The 16,168-nt window shown below is 54.2% G+C and overlaps 5 protein-coding genes across 5 annotated transcripts; 2 read left to right on the top strand and 3 right to left on the bottom strand.

Moving 5' to 3' along the window:
• Nucleotides 1–725: 725 nt before the first annotated feature.
• On the bottom strand, nucleotides 726–5,006 carry GCG54_00000247 (uncharacterized protein; the record flags this gene model as incomplete). Its single annotated transcript, XM_045400388.1, has 4 exons — nucleotides 726–2,052; nucleotides 2,107–2,562; nucleotides 2,659–4,557; nucleotides 4,606–5,006. 4 exons carry the CDS (start codon nucleotides 5,004–5,006, stop codon nucleotides 726–728), a joined length of 4,083 nt encoding a protein of 1,360 aa, XP_045262039.1.
• A 582-nt stretch (nucleotides 5,007–5,588) lies between these two features.
• GCG54_00000246 (ATP-dependent RNA helicase ROK1) lies at nucleotides 5,589–7,712 on the bottom strand (the record flags this gene model as incomplete). The annotated part of the gene is made up of 1 exon (XM_045400387.1): nucleotides 5,589–7,712. The coding sequence occupies one exon, from the start codon at nucleotides 7,710–7,712 to the stop codon at nucleotides 5,589–5,591; it is 2,124 nt and encodes a 707-aa protein (XP_045262038.1).
• Nucleotides 7,713–8,126: 414 nt separating this feature from the next.
• On the top strand, nucleotides 8,127–9,699 carry GCG54_00000245 (Vegetative incompatibility protein HET-E-1; the record flags this gene model as incomplete). The annotated part of the gene is made up of 3 exons (XM_045400386.1): nucleotides 8,127–8,380; nucleotides 8,434–9,629; nucleotides 9,695–9,699. 3 exons carry the CDS (start codon nucleotides 8,127–8,129, stop codon nucleotides 9,697–9,699), a joined length of 1,455 nt encoding a protein of 484 aa, XP_045262037.1.
• A 459-nt stretch (nucleotides 9,700–10,158) lies between these two features.
• On the bottom strand, nucleotides 10,159–13,174 carry GCG54_00000244 (Isoleucine--tRNA ligase; the record flags this gene model as incomplete). The annotated part of the gene is made up of 3 exons (XM_045400385.1): nucleotides 10,159–12,746; nucleotides 12,803–13,002; nucleotides 13,059–13,174. Coding segments are annotated over 3 exons (2,904 nt in total), but the record flags the coding sequence as incomplete, so codon positions are not given.
• A 590-nt stretch (nucleotides 13,175–13,764) lies between these two features.
• On the top strand, nucleotides 13,765–14,813 carry GCG54_00000243 (uncharacterized protein; the record flags this gene model as incomplete). Its single annotated transcript, XM_045400384.1, has 2 exons — nucleotides 13,765–14,005; nucleotides 14,158–14,813. 2 exons carry the CDS (start codon nucleotides 13,765–13,767, stop codon nucleotides 14,811–14,813), a joined length of 897 nt encoding a protein of 298 aa, XP_045262035.1.
• Nucleotides 14,814–16,168: the final 1,355 nt, after the last annotated feature.

The following is a 16,168-nucleotide window of genomic DNA, read 5'->3' as shown; positions in this document are numbered from 1 at the left end:
TCTTGAACGCCAACGTGCAGTTAGTTAAGATGATCTCATACCAACGTTTCAGTTGCCATATCTGTTTAACTTGGGTTATAAATGCTTATATCAGTGTGTTATATGCGATATAGGTGTCTATGATCTGTTTTAGACTTGGTGTGCCTGAGTGAAGTCGGCTTGATCATAAAGCACGCGTGAGTGATGTTCAAAGCACTTCTACTCTGACTGAGGGGACGAATTCTTCCCCTTCATCGCGAGACAGTCTTGATGTTTCTTTGCATATGAACCATCATCTTTTATGCTACTGGAAGCCTGAGGACTTGCTGGTGAGTGGTTCCATATTCCTTGCCTTCAGAGCTGAAAACCAATATTCGAGTCACGGTTCTGCTCCATACCAACTGATGGTGATTGTAGGCGCCGTATCTGTGATCGTACTTCACATTCACTGAAGGCTGTAGTGCCGGTTTGAGGTCCAGGATGGATATATAGCATTCAGACATGCCCTCAAATTGCGTAAGAGTAAGGAAGTGGCCATCGACATGAATTGCTCGAGATGAATACTCAAGAAACTCCAAGTTTGCAGGAATACAACCAAATATTGAAGACAGGGCTCGTTTCATCGATATCGAATATGATATCAATACTACAAAGTAGATTCATCCACATCTTGTCGTTTTGCCAGGCCATAATATTGTGTTATATAGCTGTGGCAGGGTCCGTAGCAACATTTCGCATGCTGTGAATCAAGACTCCGTAGTGTTAAAAGAGCTTATATCTTGCGACCAACTGTTTGAAATCACCAATTGCGCCCTCGAGATGCGTTCCTCGGCAGCTGGCCTCCTGAATGCACCGACGCTTGCCACCCCTGCTCGCCACTTCTCCAGGCTATACATTAGCTCCTTCCGATGGACACCTTTTGGAAATGTGATCTTTACGTCAGCTTGAGCGTTCTCGAGGAGCCTCGTGTAAATGTCCCAGTAATGAATCGCATCAATACCTAGGGCAAGGTGGTAGGGGGTCAGTCCGTCCCGGTTGCGCACGTTCACCGCTTCCCTTCCCTTTTCGTGGTGCAAAAGAGTTTCCAATGGCCCTTGGTTGTTCTGGAGGCTTGTAGGATCTTGCTTCTGGACTAGGGAGTGAAGTATGGTGTTGCCATGGTAGTCCGGTATGTCCACGCGAGCACCGTTGTCCAGGAACATGTGTGTCAGCTGACGTTCGGTCCACAGGATAGTGCGACCTTGCGCATCGCGAGCGTTCAGGTCGAAGCCGTTGGATATGAAGTCCTCGAGAAGCAACTCTCTGACTTCCCGAGAGGCCGGCAGTTGAAGATCCTCACGGTTGAACCCATAATCTCTGAGAAACGACCTGCCACCTTGTTTCAAGAATCGGGTCACACACTTCAGACTTGGTGTCTTCTGGGAACGAAGCCATGGTTTCAAGTCCATACCGCAGCATAGCAGCTCGCCTGGTCCAATGGATTCGGTCTCCATCCAGTCAATCACAGCCTCGAGGCACGTAGACGCTCTTGGACTGCAGCCGTGATTCTGTGCCCCGGAGCTATTTACATTCTTCAGCGACAGGCCGATGAGTTCCAGTAGCGGTGTTTGGTCAGAATCCTTCTCATTCAAGAAATCAGCCTTCGAAAGAAGCGGGAGCAATGACTCAAGTTGATGTATGTTGGAAGATCGAGCCTTCTCGATCGCCAGTATTGTGGCCATTGACGACCGTGACCGCTTATCCGTCTTGTTCAAGGTGGAAATGATGAAGTTGAACCAGAAAGAAGTCTGATCTCCCCAACTCAACCGTGAAAGCTTTTGCGCTACAGTCTGGGGGCTTTCCCGTGAAGGCGGCTGTACAATATCGTACCCGGGAACGCACTGCAGTTGCTTGAGTAATTCATAAGTCGAGAGAGCCCAAGAAGAGACCATATTGGCTGGCTTCCCGAACGGTGATTCCATAGCGCCGGAGAAGATAATCTGGCCCGTATAGCGTCCATCACACTGAAAGCAGGAGCGCTTAGATCCACTGCCCACGCAATCTGAGCAGAAGATATGTTTGCACGGCAAAATTCTATAAGTATTAAGCTTGGCCATGCGTCATAACTAGAGATATGGTTGAACTTACGCAACGTTGCACATGTTCGTCTCGCATTCGGGACAAGTGACTATCCGACGCTTGTATCTAACGTCGTCTGAAAGTGTGATGTCAAGGGTACTGATGGACTTCAAATCACGCACAGCAACTTGCGTTGCGTAATTGCCTGTGCTCTCCGCTACCACTGGCACCTGCAACAGACGCCCCTTCTTGCGATAGTCCAGCAGAGATATGGGTGTCCAAGCAGGAATGCCCGTGACAGATTTGAAAGCAGCCGCGTTCAGTAGCTGAATATTCACCAAGCAACTGTTGTTCCAGTCCCAGTTCAACTCTTTGCCTCGGTGAATTTCTTGAAGAAGGCGTGCCCCGGCTCCGAGTGTCATCTCCCAGCCGTCTGGGCTGTATGCTGGCTGCCGATGTGGGGACCATAATTCATCAGTGCTACTGTCTATTAAAGGTGGCGGATGAATATACGGGATGCCAGCTCTGTACCTGGTACAGTATAGACGTATAAAACTAGGTAAGGCGCCTGATTCTGCAACCACTGCTTCCACGGGATGGTATTTAGGTGGCCAGTCGTACATGAAGGGTTTCTTTCCCAGCAATGCGAATTGCCATACTGGAGGACTTGAAAAGACCTTGGATGATTTGCAAACCTCACAATGGCCGCAGTTGATTTTGTGATCGTGAAGGCACTTTGATACAACGAGCCCGAAGTCGAGAAAGGGTGAGCAACTGAAACTCGTATCGAACTTGAGTTCGCCCGACTGGGCATTCTCATTTCCGATAGTGAATTTCAGTTGAAAAGCCACCGAAAGCACAGGCTGTAGGCGAATGCTAGAGGTCTGACCTAGGTACTGTTCGCCATTTCTCTGAAGCAAATCCTGGACTGTAGTGACGCGATGCAGACCAGTCTCATCCATGGGATACATCAAAGGGTTGGACCGGCCGTGGATCTGCCACCTGCTGCGGTCTGCAAATGAGTGCTCAAACTCATTGAGAAGCTTGATATCGGGGTCGAAGTCGGACATGGCAACGACAGAACCAGCTGCCAGCCCCAACTCTGAAGCTGTGGCGGAGCATCGGAACGACCACCCTAAATTCCATAAGTGATCCAAGGCACGGAACTCCACACAATCTCTAAGACGTGGCGCGATTTGTAGCTGAATCCCACCAATTTCTTCCTTGTTAATCAATTGGTATTCAGCCGAGTACTCCCAGCCCAAGGGCATTGCGACAAATTGTCGAGTCTCGTTGTCTGCGGACTTGAAGCCGTCTAGCCTCCTCTGTCTCGGACAGATTATGTAGTCCTGCTCCTGTGGCATGGAATCGGTGACCTGTTGGCCAGAGATGCAGTTGATGGAGCTGGAGTATACTTTGATGGCAAACTGCTGATCATCTTTGTCGTCTAATGCCCGCTTGCTACCCTTGCTGGTGTCCTCGAAGGAAAAGGCAAATGCCTCGCGTTGGAAGATTGGGAAGAACAATCCCCCCTTTTCTTCCATCTCCTTCGGAAGCCTGTCTCCGTACGTCTTAGTGTCGAAAAGAGGAAATGGGCCCAAGAACTCTGAGATACCTTGAGCCTTTTCATACATTAGATGGTGGCTCATCGACCTTTGCCTTGGGTTTTGATCAGACCGCTCCGGAAGACGCAAAGTCCTTTGGAACGTCACGCTTGCAGCACGTTCGGGAACAGAGGTATTCCGTATCGCAATGCTAGATTGCAGCTTTTCGACTACCGGCTGCCCCCCTCCCGTGATATTCAGGCGTCTGCGAATACATTCATTGTAGAAGTGGATCAAACTCTCGTCGCGGTTAATCTTGAGCCCACACTGAACGTCGTAACAACTCAGTCCCTCCGTGACCACCACGAACGAGGTGCTCCAAGGCATGAATGGTGCCAACTTGATTCCGTTTTCCACGATGGCGAGACCGCAGATTCGGTCAATTCCTTGAAGATTGTCAGAGAGACAGCGTTCAGGTGGTTTCAGCGACTCTTTATCGAGTTGGAACATGATATCGTACAATGGTGTGTTTGCAGGTGTGGTGATCTCTCTTGTCGCAGTTCCTTCCTGGGTTGATTGCGGGAGGCCTTCGATGATCAACTTTACGTTCTGCGGCCGGCTAGACGCAATGTCAGATTCGGGATTCAGACGTTCTCCTTTAGTTGATTCGTCAGTTGAGGACGTCTGGCCATCTTGGCCGTCTGGTGTTGCCCATGTTGAGAGCCAGTCATCAAAGGAGGGATGTGCATGCACCACAGATGGTGTGCTTGCGTAGTCGACGTCTGCTCTCATTAAATTGGTGAGCACGCCATCGCCAATGTTCTGGAAAGGCGTGTACACGGGCCGCTCTCTGTCAATGGTGGTTCTGAGTTCCTCGATGGCTCTGAATATCATGTGCAGCATCTTGCTCTGGCTCTCGCCGGTGCAGTTTCTATTCGCCATGATCAACCAGTGTTCGCGCCACACAATGAAGTAACTGTGATGGCTCAAAGGAGCCTCGTCGCAAACGTTGGGTGAAACTCACTGCATTGCGATCAACAGCGTTGTCTTCTGCCCTTCCAACATACCCTGCAGCGTTGAGATATCCCTCAAGACCTCCGGACGCGCAATCCTCTCTCTCATGCTCTGCCACGAATAACCCTTTATTTCCAGTTTCTGGAACTGCATCTCGATGTTCCTCAGTGTTCGCGCACAAGACTCGATAGGCTGCCTCAGAGCTTCCTCTCCAGGATGATTGAACGCTTGGTGCTCGAGACTCCTGTTGATTCGGATCAGTGCCGAATCAAGAGTCTCGACGTTTCCCCGTATTGAAGCAGCGGCTTTCTCGTTGTATCGATCCGACAACGTCTTGGCCAGTTTCGCAGTGGAGGCGGCAAGAGTAACGAGGCCCGCGACACTGGCGGCGATGGAGAGAGGATCTGCCATGGCTTGTTGTCTGCGATGTCCACTCTGTGCCTGCCCATTCCCGACGATCCAGATTACAAGAGGAAGCGGGGGGTTTATGAGCAATCAGGCAGACCGTGAAGCTGATGGCTGATCTGCACAGCCGCTTTGAGTGGCATGGTGTGGCACCCCTAGGCACCCTTCTTGGAGGGGTCAGAAGATGCTCAATGATTTCCGGCGCGGTGCGCCAATCGCAATGGTCTTCAGTTACTGAGCTGAACTGCATTGCAGTAGTGTCAGGCTTCTTTCACGGCCGGCCTATCGCAGGCGACCTGTGCCTCATGCAGCCACACGCAGGGAACACTTAAGATAGACATCTCGCCGGCTAGTCTTCGTGTCTTGAGGGCCTCAGCTAGGCTTTTGAGCAGGGGCCTGGCCGTCGTCACTGAAGCATACGCCTCTAGCAGCAATTCTCTCGTGCGTTGGCTTCAAGTAGGGAGTCGATGAAAACACCATTGAGTAGTACTGATGTCTTGAAACATAACCCGGCAATTAATCCACTCGTCACACGAGGGTTTTCTACAACCATAAACAAGTAAGCGTTGATTTATTCCCTATGACAGCTCAGTCGTCAATGCCACCCCATTCGCCGCCATCGCTATCACCGCCTCTCCTAGGCTGCTTCGCCTCCTTCTTCCTCTGCTTGCTCGCCGCAGCGGCACCTTTCTTGTTATGCTCCTTCTTCCTCTCCCACTTGCTCTCTGTCGAGATCATAGCAGCACCATGGCTTCGTCTAGCCTCAACGCCCTTCTCCCTCAACTTCTTCTTATCCGCCTGGCTGACATTCGGCAGGGCATCGAGGAGCCACTTCTGCACGTTGGCCTCCTCGCCCGTCTTGCCAGCCTGCTTCTCGCTCATGGCAATGACGTTGGCGACGGTCTTGACAAAGGGGATATCGTCCGTCGTGTAGAAGGTCACGGCGACGCCGCCCTCGCGACCAGCTCTGCCGGTACGGCCCGCGCGATGGACATACGCGGCGCTGGAGCCGGGGACATCGTAGTTCACTACGCCGTTGACGCCGGCGAAATCGACGCCGCGGGCGAGGACGTCTGTAGTGATAAGGATCCATACCTCACCGGCGCGGAAGCGGCGCATTATTCCTGCGCGAGCTTTGTCGGTCAGACCGCTGTGCAGAGCGGCGATTCTGGTGGAGCCGCCCGCAGCAAGGGGGATGTCGTATTTGAGTTCCTCTGCGAGGGCGGTAGCACGCTCGATGGTTTGAGTAAAGACAAGGAATGGGGGCCGGAGAGGCGGGCCGGAGTCGTCGCCTGCTGTTGGGTGAAGGAGCTGGCGGAGGCCGAGGAGCTTTCCCTTCTCTGTTGCGGTGTAGACCAACTTGTGCGTTACGTTTGGAACCGCGGTGTCCTTTAATCCGACCACAAGACGGAGCAAGGGTCTGTTCGATGCTCTCTCGGCTTGCATCTCCTTGACGAGAGTCTCGATATTGGATCCGAAGGTTGCCGACCAGAAGGTAATCTTCAAGTCAGGATTTGAGCAAGCAGTCCATATGGTCATGGTCTGCTCACGGAAGAGTGGGTCCAGGAGGACATCCGCCTCGTCGAGGATCAGCGACTTGACTGTTGGTAGCACACGCTGGGTCTTTGACGATCCCGACGAGAGGAAGTTGACTAGCAGTGTGGGCGTGGTGACAAGAATGTCGGCCTTTGTGACATGCTTGGAGCTGGCAGGCTCCGTCTCACTGTCCTCGTCGTCGTCTTCGGAGCCCTCATCCTGCGACTCGCCATCCTCGCTCTCAGAGATCTCGTCCTCCTCGGAAGCTATCCGCATGCCCTTCTTCATACCCACAACTTTGATGCCAGAGCCTTGGGCAAGCTTGCGCCCCTCGTTGACGATCTGGAAAACAAGCTCTCGCGTCGGCGCAACGACGATCGCAGAGAGTTCGTGGTCATCCTGTTCTCCGCCGGCAGACGCCCTCTTCTGCATGATCGAGTTGATCGCAGGGATCAAGAAGCTGATCGTCTTTCCGCTACCCGTCGGCGCGACGGCCAAGAAGTCGACTCCGTGCGACACATCTCCCAACTCCTCCTTATTCGTGACCTTCTTGAGCGCAAGCTCAGGCTGTAGAAGCAGCGGCAGACTGCCCAGCTGTACCTCCGTGGGAACCTTGTAACCCTGGTGCGCCAGGTTGTCCGCCAGCAGAGACGAGATGTTGAAGTTCGTCCTCAGCTCGCGGAACGAGGTCAGAGGTTGCGGGTGTAGCTGGTTCGTCTCCTTCTCGACCTCAACAGCAACCTTCTTCTTTTTCTTCGTGCTCTTGGTGACCTTGGACTGGTTCTTGTGGCGCTCGGAGAGGAGGGTGAGCTTCAATCGGTGGGAGCGGAGGATCTGTCGGCACTCGTCTTCGGGGAGGAGCTTCGGCTTGACCTTGGGCGCTTCCGCCTTGTCCGTCTCCTGAGAAGATGTCTCCTTCGCCTCGGCGGCCTGCTTGGAGGGGTCGGGCTTGGGGGCAAAGAAGTCGACCTCGGGCAGCTGCTCCTCTTCCTTCTCCTCGACCTCATCCTTGGTGCGCTTCCTCTTGTGACCCCGCCCGGAGGGGACTTCGTCGTGGAAAAGCTGGGGGTTCGGTCGGTTGCCGGCAGACGGCAGGTTCGCCGTCGCATTGCTCGCGGGTTTGGCGCCCTTGGAGGGCTGCTTGATGCCGCGCGACAGCACTTTGAGGATATCCATGATTGAGGGTGCAGATTGCAGACGAAAATGGCCAGCGTCTTTGTCGCAGCTGCAGTTGACTTGGAAATTTTAAAGTGGAGACACGGACTGTGCCCGCATAGTACATTAACTGTGCGGCGCATCGGAGCCGACTTACCTAATCCCGCCTCTGCTCATGACCTTTGAGAGGACGGTTCACCTCTGAATTCTCACGTTAAATCTAAAACATAATGTTGATGTTGTTTTGAATCTTTGCTGCCCATTTGATCTTGCAACTCGTGTGGAAGCTTGTGGCTGAAACTATGAGACTGCGATCAGGTGCTTAGTCCTGCCCCTGACAAGGTAGCGGCGCAGCTTCATTGTTGTCTTCTTCAACCACCAAATCCTCAATGTGGCTCATTCTGCAAATTCTTATGCGAATCCATTGCGATCGAAATGAGAGTAATCGACACGGAAACGCTCAAACTTGTTGAATTTCATGATCTACCACCAGACCCATATGTGACACTTTCACACACATGGGGCGAGGATGAAGTCACATTCCAGGATATGACTGCACTGAGCAATGAGGAAACCAGCTTGCGAAACAGAAGTATTATCGAATCCAAGCATGGTTTTGAGAAGATCAAGTCGACTTGCGCGAAGGCGAAGAACGACGGATTCTCTTGGGCATGGGCCGACACATGCTGGTAAAACTCCAACCCCTCACCAACAACTCATCCCGCTGACACGGCGAGTACAGCATCGACAAAACGAGTAGCGCGGAGCTTTCCGAGTCTATCAACTCCATGTTCCGCTGGTACAGGGGGTCTGCAATATGTTACGCGTATCTGGCCGACATACCCACAGCCGACCAAGTTGTTGATATCTGGAACGAAGACAAGTTTGACCCCGCAGGACTCTTCAGCAATTGCCGGTGGTTCACTCGAGGCTGGACACTCCAGGAACTCCTGGCTCCTGACGTGGTCGAATTCTACGCCGCAGACTGGAACGAGATTGGCACCAAATCGTCCCTTGCGGCGCGCATCGCGGATATCACAAAAATCGACATTGACGTTCTGGAAGGGCACAAGTCTATCCACAGGCGCTGCGCGGCAGAGCGATTATCGTGGGCTGCCTCAAGACAAACGACTCGTGCGGAAGACGTGGCGTATTCGCTGCTCGGTATCATGGACGTGAACATGCCCTTGCTATACGGAGAGGGCAAGCGCGCTTTTATTCGACTGCAGGAAGCCATGTTGAAGGAAAGAGAGGACTACTCTCTTCTGCTTCCAAACCTTGCGATTCAACTTACTTCGAGACTCAAGGAATACGGCCCGCTTCGTAGCGATACTGTCGTCTCACTCGGGCCAGACTCGGAACGGTCACCGCCGCTGGCAGAGGATCCAAGCAATTTCTTCGTGGAGGACCCGAATATCTGGTCCTATGCGATGATCAATAACTGGTCAGCTGCAGAATCCGCCATGGGCATCGAGAACCATCACGCGCCGTATCTCACCCCAAGAGGCCTGCAAATCTGTCTACCGCCAGCTGTGGATGGTTCTACCCGGGTCATGTCCAAGCGTTTCGATACTTACTGCAGAACGATGAACTTCTGCATCGTAATAGGACTAAGCGGTAGTCCAGTCGGGAGGAACTATGTCCGCACGCGCGCGTTTGACCTGGTTCCACGCGACGGAGTAACGAGACGGGAAAAGTTCGTCCACAGGTTTCAGAGCATTTGCATTATCCATCTGTCTAAAAGAAATCTTACACGCCGGAGTACTCACAGCGCAATCACTGGACCACAATACGCCTCGCTCTGGTGGACGATCGACACTGCCTCTCTCTCACCGATTATGGACGTGGAGTGGTTGGAGAAGCCATATGACGCCTTGGCCATTGGACCCGAACTCTGGCACAGGGTTCTTGCTCTGGGATGGTGCACGCGGGCTCCGGGTGAGACAGAACCTTTTCTGCTCGCTGTGGGAGACCATTGGGCGGCGGTATTGTATGAGAGTGAGTGTAGGAGAAAGGGCATCAAGATACGCGCGCTTCAAAGCTCTGGTGGGTCTAGTCTAGAGGCTATGCTGGTTGCTCTGCGTGGGAAAGTGTCCAGGAGAGGTCCTGATAGAGTCTGTGTTCGTCTGCGGGAACTGGCAGTTGGCGTTTCGTACAGGAAAATAGGAACAGACGAAGACTACAATACTCTCACACTGACTGCACATCCAAGAGCGGGCAGGACCGAGAACAGAACGTAGAAAACATACCATACACAAAAGAAAGTCGTCACACTCAGACCTTTTAAGCCGGTTTCCAGCTGGCACATATGCACTGCACTGCCATTTCGTATCAGAAAAGATGTTCATGCTATGGGTTTCGGCTGTCGAGATGAAGACTCGGTTTGTATCAAGAAGATAAGGGTATCTTTTTTCTTAGATTCTTGGGAGGCTACTATTTATACATATCTATATCCTTTTTAATATTCTTACAAAGTCGCCGTGACATCCTCGCAGCGCCCACACAGCTCGTCCTCCTTGGGCGCAATGTACCGCCAGCAGCGGGGACACTTGTGGTCCTTGGGCGACAGGACGGTAGCATGCACCAGCGCCTGAGGCTTACCCGGTATGGCAGACTCCACGGCGTATTTCCATTCGCTGGCCTCGGGGACGGGCGTACCAACATCGACGGAGGACACGACGAACATGGCCTCGAGCTCGTGCTTATACTTCTCCAGGACGCCGAGGATGGCGGGGTCCTCGCTGTTGAGGATGACGGAGGACTGTAGCGCCGAGCCAAGGACCTTGGCGGAGCGGCCGAGTTCCTGAGCAGCTTTAATGGCGGAGTTGGCGGTCAGGAGGACGGGGACGTCCTTGCGGAGGGAGGCTTCGTTGATGACGGAAGAGGGGATGGCGTGGACCGGGGCGTCGTAGGGAGTTTGCAGGGGATGGGCGAGGGGGAGCATCCATTCGGGGCGATGGTCCCAGGCTTCTTCGACGAGGAGGGGGGTCATGGGGGAGAGCATACGGAGGAAGCCGTGGAAGATGGGCTCCAGGACACCGCCGCCGTCACCGCAGTAGAGACGGTCCTTCATGGCCTCGAGGTAGAATGCGGATAGGTCGTTGGAGACCCAGCGATTGATGGCGCTGAAGGCTCTGTAGAATTCGTGTGATGCGTAAGCCTTTTGGACTTCTTCCATCACGTCAGCCAGTTGGACGAGGGCGATGTGGTCCAGGGTCGTCGTGGGTGCGGTGCGAGCGGACTCGTGCATCGAGCCGAGCAGCATCTTGATGATGGTACGATACTTCACCAGTTGGATGTGGACTGATTTGAGAACATTCTGGCCAATGGCGACGTCCTTGGTATACTCGGAGCTGGCGGCCCAGAGGCGGATGGCATCAGGGCCAAGGGCCTCGTAGGTCGGACCAGCGCCGGCGACCTTGGCCTTGCCTCGGAGCTTGAGAGGCGGCAGCAGTGTGCCGTCCATGATCTCGCCAGGGGTGATGGTGTTGCCCAGGGACTTGGACATCTTCTTGCCCTTTGCGTCCAGAGTGAAACCGTGAGTGATGAGGGTCTTGAAAGGCGACTTGGGCTGCGTTTCGCCCTCGGCTCTTTGGGCCGCAACGTAGGACAAGAGGCTTGACTGGAACCAACCGCGATGCTGGTCAGAGCCTTCTAGGTGGACGTCAGCCTGGCCACCGCTTTCGGTCCAGCTGCTGCCGCTGTCGAACCACACGTCCATGGTGTCAGTACCGCGACGGTAACGACCTTGCAGAGAGGGGGCGACCCAGGCGGGCTCATCAGGGGCGTCGGAGAACCAGGCGTCAATGCCGCGCTTCTGGATGACGGAGATGATGTGGTCGACGGACTCTTCCGTAACCACAGCATCGCCATTGCCATCATACAGGGCGGGGATGGGAACTCCCCAGGCACGCTGGCGCGAGATGCACCATTCGCTACGGCCCACAACAAAACTCTCAAGGCGGTTTCTTCCAGAGGCGGGAACAAACTTGACATCCTTTAGTGCGTTGATGGCATCGTCCTTGATGCTGTCCACATCAGCGAACCATTGTGCGGTGGACCTCATGACTACGGGCTGCTTCGTCCGCCAGTCGTAGGGGTACTTGTGTTTATATTTGACAGCTTGCAAGACGTCGTCCTCGATGAGGGCGAGAACAGCCTTGCTGCCACCCTTGAGGATCGAAGAGGATTGGGTCAACTTTTCGGGTGCATCGGGGAAAGCCTCGCTGGTGAAGTTTCCTTCGTCATCAATGGGTGCGAAGGCGTCGATTCCGAGCGCGGCGCAAGCTTCGTAATCCTCGAAACCGTGACCAGGAGCAATATGAACAAGACCGGTACCAGATTCGGCAGATACAAAGTCTGCGTGGATGATGGGCTGGGGAGTCGACTGAACGCCCTGAAGCCTGTTGTGGTATTTCAATCCTCTCAGCTCGGAGCCCTTGATGGAAGACACGATGACCTCTGGTTCGGCGTCAATGAAGAGGGCCTTGACGGCCTCAAGACGAGTGACAGCAGTGAGGTATGCGCTTCCATTGACAGCGATGACGGCGTATTCCAGATCGTCGTGTATGGCGATGGCCTTGTTTGCGGGGAGTGTCCAGGGGGTGGTAGTCCAGATGATGGCGTAGAGCTGACCAGAGAAACCGGGGAGCACAGGGCCGTCGATGATGGGGTATCTGATGTACGCAGCCGTCGACACATGGTTCTCGTTGTACTCCAGCTCGGCCTCGGCGAGCGCGGTTCTCGAGGACGGAGACCAGTAGACGGGCTTGTTTTTGCGGTAGATGAGGCCTCGGCGGACCATCTGCTGGAATAGGCGCAACTGCCTGATCTCAAAGTCGGGGTCCATGGTCGTCCAGCGCGCGTCCCAATCGCCCATGACAGCATATGATCGGAAACCCTCCATCTGTTCCAGAACGGTCTTGGAAGCGAGCTGCCTTGCAGCCTTTCGAATCTCGACGGCGGTCATGTCCTTGCCGCCAGAGGAGCCGACGGCTTTCAATTCGATCGGGAGACCATGGCAATCCCAGCCTGGTCTGTATCGCACACGGTAACCTGGGTATAGGGAGTCAGCTGCCGAAGCATTGGTGCCGCAAGGCCATGGTACCAACCTTGCTGGACCTTTACTCTGGAGATCATGTCCTTGAGGACTTTGTTCAATGCATGGCCAACGTGGAGGCTACCATTCGCGTATGGGGGCCCATCGTGAAGCGTAAATCCCGGTCGGGAGTCATTGGCCGACTGCCATTTGTAGAAATCATCGGCGCATCGGCGCAGGTAGTCGGCGCGGAACTGCGGGAGCGGGCGAGGTCTGGAACGGGCCGGGTTAGCTGAGGCCGGAGCGGAGGGCGGGGGTCAGGTTCTTACGGGAAGGTGGACTTGGGCAACCTCAGCGTCGATGCCCATGACTTTGACATGATCTGCTCGTGGGCATCACCGCGGGACGGGTGTGTGGGAGGTGGACTAGCCGCTGTGACGATGCGCTCTATGGGATGCTGTCGATGTTGCCCTTCATCACCGACGAATTGACGCGATCCAATACATCGACTGAGAAAAGATTAAGTGGGGCAAGCCGCCTGCACCGCACCGAGGTCGCAGAAGCAATGGCGCAGGTAGCACCGCTGCAAGGCTGACAGTGCACTGTAAAGTTGCATGCTTGAGAGCCGCCAACACTGAGTTGCGTGAGGTACCTGCCGGAACTGAGCAAGTACCACTCCCATCCACCACTGCAACTGCATGGAGGCAAACCCGGGGAAGGTACCTCCCTCGGCACGGTGGGGGCCTTTCTCACATCACATCAACAGCGTCACTCACTCATTGACTGACTTCCTTCCCTCCAAACCACGTCGCATTCAACGCTCGACCTTCCTTTCCTGCTCATCTCAACTACCTCCTCTTGCGGTCATCTAGGTTTTCATCAGCTCCTCGCTTGACTGACTTTTGCCTACAACGTTGCCAGCCTCCTCCATCTTCTCAGCGAAGCACGTGGTCGTCCTGGACACACGCAGCTGAGCCTTTGAAGATTCCCTGCGACCGCAACACCATCCAGCACGACCTAATTCGGACCTGAATAATGGCACCCCTTCGCCGATATCTCCGGATCACAAAGTATTCGGTGCTTGAATGCCGCATCTATCTCGACAACCCGGCCCTGGCACAGAGCTGGCTGCTCAACCCACGGAATCCCATCCTGCCTAAGGTCATTGAGAGTGTCCGCCCCCTGGTATTACCAAAACTCCGCGAGGAAAAGGAACGCGAGAGATCCAAAAAGAAGAGCTCCAAGAAGAAGACCATCAAAGATGTCGTCGTTCAAGGTTTGCCACCCTGTTTCGCAGCCTTGCACGCTGCCATTCCCCATCCAAGCACTTCTCCAACGTCGTAATCAGTCTGGTCTGGACCACTTCCACCTTGTACGGTAGGAAATCATGGTTTGTCTGAACATTAAACTGACCGCTGCATTGACCAGATGAGTTTGAGGTCTCCATGTTCTTGACTGAGACCGCCACCCGTCATTCGCTGCTCACTAAGCACAAGCATTTCCGCGACAAGGCACAGAGCAAGTTGAAGTCCAACTCAAATAAGCTCATAAACGAAACCAATGACACGCCCATTGACCTGGACGCCGAATCCGCCGATACTACGGTGCACATTCGGCACGAAAGTGAGTCCGAAGAAGAGCCCGCCGGTCTTTCCCGTATCCCCGCGGTTGATGAAACAACACGGCCTCGGCGCTTCAAGAGACAGCGCGGGGCAGCTCGTGATCAAGACGACGATCAGGACTTTGCTTCGGACGACGACGTTGGCGGTGAGGCCTCGGCAATTGAGATAGACTCGGACGACGACGTTCCCCGCCCGTCCAAGCGCCTGAAGAAACAGACTACCGGGTCTGGCGATGACCAGGAAGACGATGACAAGAAGAAGATGGCCATGGATGTCTCGTATGAGGGGTTTGCTATCTACGGTCGTGTCCTGTGCCTCGTCGTCAAGAAACGCCAAGGTCTGAGGCTGGCGTCGTCGGGCACTTCTGGGAACGCCAAGCAACCGGCTGGCCAAGCCAGCATGGAGAACTGGATCACCTCAACTCAGATGCCTAACCCTGGTGCCGAGGAAGACGCCTTGTGAGGCATGGGTAGAAGAAGCAATCAAGGCACGTCTGCTACACACCCAACCCAACACGAGAAGCATGACGAGATGATGCCGCTTTTCCAGCCTAAGTGAGGGTCTATGGTGGCATGAATACGCGATGGTACGATGACAGCCCGCTTCGGATCGAATTTGACACTTCTGTCATTTGTTGGGATGCAGTATTGGCTATAGGATGATGGTATTACTGATGGACTGTCATCCTACTGTTTCGTGTGTATGGATACCGCCGAGCGCCCTCTCATGATAGGACGCGCGACAATCATAAGATGCACCCTCACAGTCAGATCGAGATCTGGAGTTTTTCGCAGGCTTTGCAGCAGGAATAGGCGACTATCCCAGGAACAGTTGTTTCGAGGGAGCCCCACTACATGACCTGGCGAGAGCGAGATGGTTCAAGAATCATGTCGGGGACACGTGTGTCCAGGGTTGATGTTGGCCAAGCCTTGGGGTAACGCTGGGGAAATACATGGACATCCTGGGCTCCATCACCGGACTCTGACCAAGTGGCCGCCCGTGCCGTATGAAAGAACCTTCCGGCCTCCAGACGGCGCTTGGCCACGCGGACGGGCTCCGTCTTGCTCGCCAGTAAAGTCCCCGGGTTACCAGTGCTCTGTCACGGCATGGTGCCGAGTTGTCGATCCCCAAGAGCCATGGGCAACAGTTGTTGAAAAACGAGCGCACGGTCGACGATGTTTAGCTAGACGGGCGACAAGTGAAACGAGCTCAATGACACGCCAATTGATTGGCAGACGACAGCCCAGCCTCATGGTCTGTGGCTGATGGAGCTTACGACGTTACGTCTTAGTTTGGGGCACTTATGCCAAGCCAACGCTAGATCTACGAAGTTCCCTCTCCACCGGAATCATTGAACATCAACCGGCGCCTGCGCCAACTTTAGAATTTCGTTTCTAACCCCTCTTCTTGACTGTCGCGGTGTATTCTTGGCGTGAACTACTGAGCAGGAAACTGACTCACCTGAAATGCATCGACGATGACATCTCGATGAGCAAACGGCACATTCTGACAGCGCAAACTCGGTCCGAAGCAGGCGGCTGTACAAGTGATTACCAACAGCGTCACATTTCTGAGGTTCGCTTTAAAGCGGTCGCCGAAGCTGCCGGACCCGAAAACGACCAGGGGACACGGTGGTTCACCGCTGAATGACATAAGTCGTTAAACGCACGTCGGCTGTCTCAAGAGTCGCTGTGTCAGGTCCTTGCTGACGGATTTACTCGCTCTCTGGAAGGTCCATCGCGAGTATGGACATCACGGACACCCGAATCGGGGACCTCCAACAAGGATGTTACACACAGCCAGGTCCAAGATGGGAC

This window comes from Colletotrichum gloeosporioides, assembly GCF_011800055.1.
Source record: "Colletotrichum gloeosporioides strain Lc1 chromosome Unknown consensus_59, whole genome shotgun sequence".
NCBI lineage: Eukaryota > Fungi > Ascomycota > Sordariomycetes > Glomerellales > Glomerellaceae > Colletotrichum > Colletotrichum gloeosporioides.
The sequence above is the reverse complement of the archived record's forward strand: the minus strand, read 5'-3'. Positions and strand labels throughout refer to the sequence as shown.